This window comes from Martes martes (genome assembly GCF_963455335.1).
Source record: "Martes martes genome assembly, chromosome: 10".
In the NCBI taxonomy this organism is placed as follows: Eukaryota; Metazoa; Chordata; class Mammalia; order Carnivora; family Mustelidae; genus Martes; species Martes martes.
Genome location: NC_137898.1, coordinates 16,353,569 through 16,366,258, shown reverse-complemented (window position 1 = coordinate 16,366,258; position 12,690 = coordinate 16,353,569). Strand labels below are relative to the sequence as shown.

Below are 12,690 nucleotides of genomic sequence, written 5' to 3'. Positions count from 1 at the left end.
GACATATCTTGAAAGAAGTTGCTGTGGCTGATATTGAAGAGGTTACTACCTATGTTCTTCTTAGGATTCTGATGGATTCCTGTCTCACATTGAGGTCTTTTATCCATTTTGAGTTTATCTTTGTATAAGGTGTAACAGAATGATCAAGTTTCATTCTTCTACATATAGCTGGCATTATGAGGGAAGCTACAAGTTCAAGGGCATAAGTACAGAAAAAAGTAAGGAATCAGGTGCATTGTAATAGAGTATGTTGGACAAGTGAGGATATACACTATTACATTTGATATCTGTACAGATTAAAGAATCAGCCAAAACCCTCAATTTATCACTTGCTTTCTGAGGTAGTTGTGACATGCCATAGCTTTCTCATGGCATTTTTCACTTCTGCATTTCTCAGTGTGTAGATGAATGGGTTGAGAAAAGGGATCCCAATAGTATAAAATACGGACACCATCTTGTCCATGGGGAAAGTGGTTGGGGGGCGTGCATATATGAATATACATGGAGCAAAGAATAAGACTACTACGATGATGTGAGAAAGGCAGGTGGAGAGAGCTTTTCTCCTCCCTTCTGCACTGTGGTTTCTCAGTGAATGCAAGATGACAATGTATGAAATCATCAGAATTGCAAAACTGCCTGTGCAAATGCTCCCACTGTTAGATACCCATTCTAGGTTGATCATATATGTGTCCATGCATGCAAGTTTCAGCAAGGGCTGCAAATCACAGCAGTAATGATCAATCAAATTGGGCCCACAGAAAGGCAATTTCAAGGCCAGCATTATCTCAGCAATGGAATGGATAAAAGCTCCTATCCATGCAAGAATGATCAGGATTGTGCAAACCTGCTGTCTCATGATGGTTGGGTAATGTAAGGGCTTACAAATAGCCACATAGCGATCAATAGCCATGAGGATGAGAACAAAGACCTCCATGGGGCCAAAGAAATGTATTGCAAAGACTTGAGTCATGCACTCATTGTAAGATATGGTTCTTTGTGCAGAAAGTGAATCCACAATTAGTCTGGGGGCTGTGGAAGTTGAGAAGCAGGAATCAGCAAGAGACAAATAAAATAGGAAAAAATACATGGGGCTCCCAAGTGTGCGGCTGGACTTGATGGTCACAATAATGAGCAAATTCCCTACCACAGTTCCCACATAAAATATGAAGAAGATTACAAATACCATCTTCTTTTTCATTGGATCTTGGGTCAATCCTAGCAGTATGAACTCAGTAACTGTGTTATTTTGCTCCATTATTTCAGGCCAAGTGGAGAAAATGCAGGTTAGAAATAATTAATCTGCAAAGAAAGAAATATTAGGAAATGAATACTCCATTTGGAGGTCAAATTCATATGCTTGTTCATGGAAGGTCCACTTGCCAGTGGATAATCCCTTATCTTCCATGTTTTGTTTTCCCTTGAATAAAGCAGGGATCATAATACTTATTCACAATCTATTCACCTGATTGCTTATAGAAACAAGAAAATATATTAAGAATGAGAAAGTACCCAATTCTTCAGGCATAATGAATATTAACTTAATGAATTTATTACAAGAAGGTATCTTTCTGAGCTGAATATCTTTCTTTATTTTACATCACGGACCCATTACGGTAGAATGTTGCAAAAAGGAGAAAACTCATGCATAATATATATAATGGGCTTTCATACTTTTTGAACTTGATAGATATTTATGAAGTATCTTCTAGTATATATTCTGAACATTCAATAAATGGCACGGAAACTTTTAATACTTTTTGTTGTTGTTGTTTTTAATGAAACCTATGAGAGAGAGAGTGAGACAGGGTGAGGGAAAGAGAGAAAAAGACAAAAGAGAAATAAGCAATATTTTGGCAGTGAATTTTCAGTCAATTCGTTTAGTCCAACATTAAGTTTATTTTGATCTGTTCCCTTGACTTAATTTATTTCCTTTTACTTTAACTCTCTGTAATTTATAGTTGCTTATAGTTGTGAATTCAGCTTCTATCATAACATTTTATACTTTTTACATTGTCCTATGTTGTCCAAAGTAGAATTCTTCACCTCGTCCAGTATTTTGATGGGTCTTTCTGCATATTTTCTTAAGACACAAGGAGAGACTGATTCTAAAATAAAGGATAAATAGGGAATGTTTGACATAAATAAAAATATTGTTTCAAATTTCATGTTATTTTAAGCACCAGGGATTTAGACAATGAGATAAAGAAAGTGCAGGTCATAGCTAAAATTTTTCATACTTTTCTTGGAACATATGTTCTTCCAAGTCCCATGTCCTGACTTCAGTAAAAGACAGAATCAGGAAAGGAATGAATATTCATTTATATATACCAAATGGAAAAATCATTTTCTGTCTTCATCACATATATTTCCCATATAATAGCACAATTAAATGTATAAGTGCCAAGGCATTTAAGTATATTTACAACATGTATTGTAGACAAAAGAATAATTTTCTCAAATATAAATGGATGTCAAGATTGAAAATGCAATCCATATGGTGCCTGGGTAACTCAGCTGGTTAAATATTCAACTCTTGTTTTCCACTCAGGTCATGATCTCAGGGTTTTGGAATCCTGTCCCATGCTAGGCTCTGTGTGGGAAGCCTGTTTAAGATTCTATCTCTCCCTCTTCCTCTGTACCTTCCCCTGCTTTTGTGTTCTCTCTCTCTCTCTAAATAAATCAACAAAATTAAAAAAAAAAACAGTTAAAATGAAAATGTGCAAAATAACTGATCTCAAAGGAACTCTTCTTATTAAAAATAATATGGAAATATTATCAACTTATTTCATAGAAAAATATATTCAATTTAAATCCAATTGTTTATCTTTTCACCTAGATTAACAAAATGACAGTTTTGATAAATGTCTCTTAACAAACTGTTCTGAAAATGATGTTGCACACAATTGATTCCACACATTCTTGGGAGAAGTTTAAAGGGATTCAATCTCTCCGGGGGCGATTTTTAGCATTGATGATATTTCATTGTCACATAGACACAGGTCTAGTGTTTGCATTTGCTGCAAATAATCTCACTGATAGGCAGGAAGATCATCAAAGCAATCCTTTCCATGTTGACCAAAGGTAAGAAAAAACTTCAATACCCACCAGAAGGAAGCAAAATGATTCAGGGATGGTATTTTATGCAATCATCAAACAAAGGGAAGTGGGTATATATACAATGGATTCTAAAATATGTTGTAAAGAGGCAGAGTTCAGGACTGTCTGTTGAAGATGGTAATATTTTCATTGACAGCAGAATAATATCACACACACACACAGAGACTCATATCAATTAATTGTATTTACAAGAGTATTAAGATAGTATATTTTTGGCCTCAGAGTGGGGAAACTTTATTCTTGGAATCAAAGTTAGGAGGATGACTTATCTTTTAAAATATTACCATTGGTAGTTGAAAATCTGTCATAATGATGATGCAACAAAATAAAGCTTTTTAAAGACCTTCTCTTAGTAGATGGTTTATTACTGCCTTTGGCATATTACTGGTACATAACAACTGTATTCCAACACAGGAAGCAGAAACAGCAATATTTCTAGGGCTAGAGCAGGTTTTAAATATCTGTTTAAGAGGGTGAGTCACTGTAGAGACAGTTCTGGACTCAAGGGTCTTTACCACATCATGTCGCAACTGCACTGCCCCCACCACACTGTCATTCACTACAGGTTCCCATACACTCTTATGAGTTTGCCGAATATGCTTTTTGTCCAGCTCTTCAGCAAACAGGAGTGAAAACTTGTCTGAGGTTTCTAACAATTAATTATTATAAAGAGGTGTCTATCTGTCTATCCATTCACGCATACATCTACTTATCAATTTACTATCTACCTTTCTATGTATCATCTATCAATCAACCTATTGTATATGTATGTATGAACTATCTGTCTATCATCTGTCTATCTATCTATCATCTATTATCCATCATCTATTATCTATCATCTGTCTTACAAAGATACAGACTTAAAGATTTGGGTTGTTCAAATAAGAATAGTTTTGAGTGGCATACATTCTAAAGAAGCAACATAAGGAAGGTAATATTTATCTGTTCACTGCTGAATACAAGCATCTAGAAAAATGTAAACATTCAATAATAAGTATTCATAAAGTAAATGAAAGAATTAAGAGAATTTCCTCTTGATACAATCCAATAGTGTTCAGTCCTTCGATACTCTGTTACCACTGAAAAGGGAAGCCTACTACATCCCAAGTAAAATCATCATCTCCAGGGAGCATCCTGGAACACTGGACTAGATACAATTTTTATTTGCCACTCACTCCACCAGGAGCTACTGTGTATTTCTTTTATTCTGTCTTCTCTCTTTAGATTGTCAAGCACTTGTAGAAAATTCCCTAAACTTTCTATCTTTCCACAAATGACTTTTATGTGTTAGGTGCACATTTGGCATAGATCAGATGAATTTTCTCAGAGTATGACTACAACTAAGTTAATCCCCAACACAACATCACCAGTTTTGGTAAGAGTTTATGCAAAGGTAGGATGGTCAGTCATTCTCTTTTCTTCTCAATGTAATTTGGCCACTCTTCACTCTAATGAGAATAAAAAAATATCCTTCTAAAATTCTGTCTCTTTTGATGTCACTGAGGCTCAGGTTCTCACCTGCATGCCAGAAGACAAAGTTGGTCCGGGATTCTTCTCACACTTTCTGATATCCACTCTCACTTGTAATTTTGACAGGGAAATATTTGTCTTTTGCCTTTCCTACAGCAGTATTTAAACATGAATGATGCAAAATATAGGAGTCTGGGGAAGGTCATTCCCTAAAGTGTACCTTCCCTTTTAATTAAGATGCATGATCTAGATTTGATTAAGAACTTGATCTTCAATATGTATTAATGTATTTGGGGGAAAAGCTGATCTCTTCTTGCAATTAAATTATGTGGACCATAAATGACAGGTTTTGACTAGAATAATAATAAAAAAAAAGCAGTGATTATCTAGTGATCTAGTGGCAGGACTTGATTGCTGATACTTTTATCAAAAAAAAATTAATTAGGATTTCTTAAACAAAAGGCTGATTCTAGGTCTCAGGTGGGAAATGTATGAGATGAACTGGCAAGAAAGTGGTAATATACACACACAGGTAACTGACACTGTGATAAGAAAATGCCAAAAGGACACAAGAACCACTGGAAACAGCCTACAATTCCTAGTGCTAGAAAATAATTGAACAACAAAATAAATGACACAAATTGATATATAACTCAGTTTTAAAAAGTTCATAATGATATGAACACTTAAATAAATAGCTAATAAATAGGGAATAATAAACAAATCTTCCATTAAAAAAATTCCTAATTATTTTGTAGGTATTCTGCTCTCAAAGGGTTATAGGATAACACTCAATCTCTTATTTGTGGGCTGAACACAAGTGAACTCCTTCCAAAAGGTGCATTGTGAAATGTAGCAGGGGAAATAAATTTACAGAGGAGAAATGTGGCAAACACTACTTCATCTAGGTGATCTAGGTTAGCCTCAAGAATGATGAGTCGCAATGAAAGTGTGTACCCACTGGCATGATGTGGTGCAAATGGCACTTTGCCTCTGTGTCTCTTCTCCAAATAACCCATAACTCCAGTTTGATCTTCAATAAAATATCAAACAAACCCCAAATAAAAATTTATATATAAAATGTCTGACTAGTTCTCCTCAAAAATTTCAAGTTTATCAAAAACAAGGAAAGTTGAACAGAATTATTGTGATGGACACTGAGTAAGCTCTAGAATTCACACAAGTGAAACTAATAAAACCTTGTATTTTCAACATAACTGAAATAAATCAATAAAAGGATATTCAGATAAACTGTCAGTGTCTGGAGATACTGAAGAAGACATGAGGATACACAGTTTATTTCATTCAATATGTCATCAGAGTATATCTGTGCCAAGCATGGGCCAGAAATTCCTTCCTTTTCCATGCTGAATAATATTCCATCGTATGCATTCCACATTTTGTTTATTCATACATTGATGGACACATGGGTTGCACATTTGGGCTATCATGACTAATGCTGATGTGGACATGAGGGTACACATATCTCTTCTAGTCCCCACTTCCAGTGTTTTTGTTATATTCCCAAAAGTGGAAATGCTGGATCACTTGGTCATTGTATTCTTAACTTTCTGAAGAAGGTCTTAATTTCTTTTACAGTGACTTCAACATTTTTATATTCTTATGGACAGTGTGCATGAATGTGTTTAGTGATGTTGACTATCTTTTCCTGTTGCTCATTGCTCTTTATATATATTTTTTGAGAAATGTTTATTCACCTTTTTTTGATATTGAGTTTTAGGAATTGCACAAATTGCCTTTCATTCTGTTGACTGTGGCCTTTGATGCACAGAAATTTTTAATTTTGAGATAGTTTAATTAATTTATTTATTTCTTCTGTAACCTGTGTTTTTATGGTGTCATATTTTAGAAATTATTTCCTAAGGTAATGTCCTGAAGCTTTTATTTCATTTATATTTTATTATTTTTTTGTTGTTGTGTTCAGCTAGCCAACATGAAATACATCATTAGTTTTTCCTTCTAAACATTTTATAGTTTTATTCTTATACTTAAATCTTTGATTCATTTGGAGTTTATTTTATCTATAATGTAATTTAGGGATCTGCCTTCATTCTTTTTTTAAGGGTTTTATTTATTTATTTCACACACAGAGATTACAAGTAGGTAGAGAGTGGTGGGTTAGGGAGCAAGATACCTGCCCAGCAGAGAACCTGTTGTGGGGTTCAATCCTAGGACCCTGGGATCATGACCTGAGTGGAAGCCACAGGCTTAACCTACTGAGCCACCCAGGCACCCCTGCTTTCCCTCTTTTGCATATCTAGTTTTCTTTTGCATAACTACATTTTGAATATCTAGTTAAGCTAAACTATTTGCTGAAAACATTATTCTTTCCTGTTGGATGGTGTTGGCACCCTTGCAGAAATTCAGTTGACCATATAAGGGATGGTGCATTCTGGGCTCTCCAGTTCATTCCATTTCTCTATGTCCCTGGCTTAATGCCATTACCATAGTTTTGATTACACAGTTTTATAATAATTTTAAAATCAGGACATGTGGGACATACACATTTTTCTTTTCAAGAATTTTTATTTGATTGAAGATCCCATATAAAATTTTCAGCTGATTTTTCTATGTCTGCAAAAATTGTAATTGGAGTTTTTATAGGGGTAGTATAAAATGTGTATTGTTTCAGATATTATCAATATCTGAACGATATTGAGTCTCTTGATCCATGAAGATCTAATATCTTTCTGTACACACACACACATAAGCACATAATAATTTGCTTTTGTGTATATGGAATCTGGCAAGTGCAAAATCTGCATAATATAAGTCCCATTTTGAGTCTGAACACCAGAAACTTCAGTTAACCAGAAAAAGTCGATGTCTTACTTCAGGTCCTACTTCACAGGACCCTGTGAAGCTGCTACCTTAACATATATAACAAGGTGTTGTCACTTTCAAGTGCTCCTCTGGGTGTCTGTCAGTGGGTTTGAAGCTCTGTGAAGACAAGCTCTAGGTTCCTCACTATTTATCATTGAAGGCCCAGGAACCATCAATGTGTCTGATACATTGTTTGGGTTCAAGAAATTCTTTGGGCTCTTTGGGTTCAAGAAATTATTTGGGTTCAAGAAATTTCTGTTGATTAATGTGTGATAGGTGGAAGGAATAAGAGGAATATCTTAATGCTGAAGTTTTTTTTGTGTGTAGATGTAGCCATGTATTTAAAAATACCTTTCATAATGAAATGTTATCAAAAATTAACTAATTAAAAGAGAAAAATAACATGAACAACTCCCAATCATATGATGAAATGTTGCTGGTAGCAGGAAGAGTATCAAGGTAAGCTATTTGTTCCTTCACTGAGAATCTGTTTCAATTACTTTCTCATCACGCTTTTTAAGCAGGAGTTAAAACAAATTGTGGTTTCTTGAAGAGATCTAGCTTGAAGTCTCACAGTCTGAATCAGATAAAAATATGAAAAAATTCCTTCAACTGAGTATTTTTTTTGCTCTACATTTTTTTAACTTTATTCACCTTCCTTTATACTTTTATTATTATTATTATTCATTACTTATCATGCACCAGATATTGTTGTAAGTCTTCTTTGGAGAACTGTCTGTTCATGTCTTCTGCCCATTTCTTGATGCGATTATTTGGTTTGAGGGTGTTGAGTTTGAGAAGTTATTTATTGGTGCTGGATACCAGCCGTTTATCTGTTATGTCATTTGCAAATATCTTCTCCCATTCCATGGGTTGCCTCTTAGTTTTGTGGACTGTGTCATTTGATGTGCACATGGTTTTTATCTTGATGAATTCCCAAAAGCTCATTTTTCTTTTGTTTCCCTTGCCTTTGGACAAGTGTCTTGAAGAATTTGCTGTGGCCAATTTCAAAAAGTTTACTGCCTATGTTTTTTTCTAGGATTTTGATGGATTCCTGTCTCAGAATGAGCTGCAACAAGCAATCCTAAAAGTTGTATGGAACCAAAAAAGACCCCAAATCACCAAGGGAATGTTGAAAAAGAACAACAAAGTGGGACCATCATGTTGCCTGACCTCAAGCTATATTACAAAGCTATGGTTACCAAGACAGCATGCTATTGGCACAAAAACAGACACATAGATCAATGGAATGGAATAAAAACTCCATAAATTGACCCTCAACTCTATGGTCAACTAAGCTTTGACAAATCAGGGAAAAATATCAAATGGGAAAAAAAAAAGACAGTCTCTTCAATAAGTTGTGCTGGGAAAATTGGACAGCTACATACAGAAGAATGAAACTGACCCATTCTCTTACATCATACACAAGATAACCTCAAAATGGATAAAGTTCTCTTTTAAATTCCAGTTAGTTAATATACAAGGTAAAACCTATACCCCATGCACCTATGCACCTACCTTATGGTAACCACCACTTTGTTCTCTAGATTTTAGAGCCTGTTTCATAAAGAAGATATGGCCCATATATACAATGGAACATTATGCCTCCATCAGAAAGGATGAATAGCCAACTTTTTTTTTTAAGTTTTTATTTATATATTTGATAGAAAGAGACACAGTGAGAGAGGGAACACAAGCAGGGGGAGTGGGGAAGGAAGAAGCAGGCTTCCTGTTGAGCAGGGAGCCTGATGCGGGGCTGGATCTCAGAACCTTGGGATCATGACCTGAGTTGAAGGCAGACGCTTAAACGACTGAGCCACCCAGGCACCCAATACACAACTTTTGTATCAACATGGACAGGACTGGAGGAGATTATGCTGAGTGAAATACGTCAAGCAGAGAAAGTCAATTATCATATGGTTTCACTTACTTGTGGAGCATAAGGAATAACATAGAATAGATTAGGAGAAGGAAAATAAAAGTGAATTGGAAGAAACTGGAGAGGGAGACAAACCATGAGAGACTGTGGACTCTGAGGAACACACTGAGGGTTTTGGAAGGCAGAGGGGAGGGGGATGGGTGAGCCTGGTGGTGGGTATGAAGGAGGACACACATTGCATTTAGCACTGGGTTTGCATAAGCAGTGAATCTTGAACAGTGAAAAAAATAAAATAAAATTTTAAAAAATGATAAAAAAGAGTCTTTTCTGGGTTTGCCTATCTATCTATATCTATCTATCTATTCTCACATTTTCTTTATCCATTCATCATTTGATGTATATTCAGGCTGTGTCCATAATTGGCCTTTGTAATCCAGTTATAAATATCAGGGTGCAGGTATCCCTTTGAATTAGTATTCTTGTTTTTTTCTGTATTCTTTCCACAAATGCCTGGTAGTACTACAATTTCTGGAATGTTGGGTCGCATCTAAAGTATATACAAAGCCTCAAAAATTCAACAATCAAAAACAAGTAATCCAATTCAAAAGGGTCAGAAGACTTGAATAAACAGTTCTCAAAGGAAGACATTGGGATGATTAACAGACACATGAAAAGATGCTCGACATTACTGAACATCAAGGAAATACATATCAAAACTACTATAAGATATCACATCACGCTTGCCAGAATGGCTAAAATCAACAATACAACAAATAAGACATGTTGGCAAGGGTGTGGAGAAAGGGCAACACTCTCGCACTGTCAGTGGGAAAGCTAAGTGATGCAACCACTCTAGAAAACATACCACGCTTCCTTAAAAAGTTAAAAATAGAACTACCCTTAAATCCAGCATTTGTATATCTTTTTTTAATTTATTTTCAAGTCTTGTAGTCAACATAAAAATAGTAGTTCTGTGTTTCTTATTAGTAAATTGTAAGTGTGGTTATATGTTCTAGATACAGGTCTTTTTGTTATATATATGGTTTACACAAAATATTAAATATAAAGTATATATTCCTGTATAATTTATATGTGAAATTGGATATGTAAGTTTTATATAATATAAAATGCTTATACATCTGTTGAAGGGCATGTTGGCTCTTTCCACAGTTCAATGATCATGGCCATTACTGCTTTGAACATTGGGGTACATATGGCCCTTCTTTTCACTACATCTGTAGTGAAATTGCAGTATCATAGGTGTGATGCATAAACAGTGATTCTTGGAACACTGAAAAAAATAAATTAAAATTAAAATGTTAAAAAAGCTTATACATAAGTGTGTGTCTCTATACACATATAGTATTTTTCCTAGTCTGTGTATTGCCTTTTCATTTTTAAAAAGATGACATCCAATGAGCAAAAGAGTTAATTCCAGGATGTATTTTCAACCTGTTAAAAATTTTAATTTTTTTCTTTATTTGATAAATTTAAAAGCCAATCAACTGTTGCATTTAGGACCAACATGAATCCAAAACATTTCTGTAAACAGAAGCAATTGTTTTATGATTCATATCTTGTTCATGAGATTAATGTTGTAAAGTATATATAAAGATGATAAATTTTTAATGTAGTGTATATATTAAATGTCTACTTGGGGTTCTTTCTCTATTGAATTTTATTTTTTTCTACTCTTTTGAAAGTTCCATTTGATTGGAAAAGTGTTGATTCAATAGTGCAATTGATGTTCACTGCTTTTCTTTTTAATTAAATCTTTGTTGATTTCTGCAGAAATCATTGGGAAATTGACTTCTAGTTTATACCTGAGAGAAATTGTAATGCAGGCTTCCATGCTTCTGCTTTTTGATTGTAAACCATTGATATTAATCTTGACCACTAACATCCTTTGTTATTCCTCTACTATTCCTATTTTTCCCATTATCCTCCTTTTTCTTTTTTTTCTTTACCCTTTCTATTTTCATCAAATCTCCTTCTTCTTTTTTCATACAATGTCCAAATTGTTAGACTCTTACTCATTTCTATTCCTAGAGGAACTTATAAGCTGCATACCCCTGGCTAGTTTCACCACTTACACAGCTGATTTCTTGATCTCACTGGACCTTTTAAGAGAGACAATATGTTCTTTTCCAAATAGCCATTAAAGGGGGAAATTAGCCAATGACTTACCTTTCCCACTGGCTAAAGTTCAACTCCAGAGCAGGCCATTTGCACTGCCATCTCCCCATGTCACTGGACAGTTCCAGAAGTTATAGGAAAAAAAAAAAAAAAAAAACACCAGAATCAGAATTTGCAGCAGGAGCATTTAAAACAGAAAGCAAGCTTGATGGGAAAGCTGCTAGGCATATTAGGTTCTAATCATGTCACACAGTATCTACTACTTCAGCAGCAACAGGGAATATCTGTGGGTAGGATTTCAGAAATGCCCCCATAATGTGAGCCAAAGTCCTGCCAAGTCAGGCCCATGAGTACCCTAAAGATGGAGAATAGTTCCATAACTCTGTTCATCTATGGTCTCGTACTATCATGATGAAATGCAGGGCATTGCTAAGGCATCTATGCCTACCAGCAGGAGAAGGGAAGAATGTGGATGCCACATTATTACCTGGGTTTCATGCTTGACCTGCCTCACATTCAGCTATCAGCTCTAGTTGCTTGACTGTCAGGTGGCACTCACCTTCACCCCATGGGTATTTGACTCTTTCCTGCTTTGCCTCGTCGGTGAGATATATTCCACATACTATACCATTCATGTATTTAAAGTATAGAGTTTAATGGTTTTTAGTATAGAAGGCTGGGAAACAATCGACACTCTAATTTTACAACACCTTTACAACTCTAAAGAGACGCTCCATACCCATTATAGTCACTTATCATTCCTCTACATCACCATCACAAGGGGTCCTAGACAAGTACTAATCTTTCTTTTGTTTTAAAGAGAGAGAAAGAGAGCTCCCATTTAGAGCACTGGGGGACAGGTAGAGGGAGAAGGAGAATCTCTTAAGCTGACTCCATACTGAATACAAAGCACAACTGGGCTTGATCCCATAACCATGAGATCATGACCTGAGCAGAAATCAAGAGTTGGTGGCTGAACCGATAGAGCCACCAAGGGGTCCCCTAATCTCCTTTGCTTTATTATAGATTAGCTTTTCTAGACCTTTCATATAAAAGGAATTATACAGTATGTTTTATTTTTTAACCTGTTTCTTTCATTTAGGATAATTTTCTTAGCATAAGTTTTATTCACGTTGTAGAAGAATAACACTCCAGTTTATGAATATATAATTTACACATGCATCAGTTGATTGGCATGTAGATTGTTCCCCCATTTTAGTAACTATGAATAATGATGCAATGAA

At 35.1% G+C, this 12,690-nt stretch overlaps 1 protein-coding gene across 1 annotated transcript; it reads right to left on the bottom strand.

Moving 5' to 3' along the window:
- Positions 1-325: 325 nt before the first annotated feature.
- Positions 326-1,255, bottom strand: LOC308351597 (olfactory receptor 4C11-like; the record flags this gene model as incomplete). The annotated part of the gene is made up of 1 exon (XM_080817396.1): positions 326-1,255. The coding sequence occupies one exon, from the start codon at positions 1,253-1,255 to the stop codon at positions 326-328; it is 930 nt and encodes a 309-aa protein (XP_080673522.1).
- Positions 1,256-12,690: the final 11,435 nt, after the last annotated feature.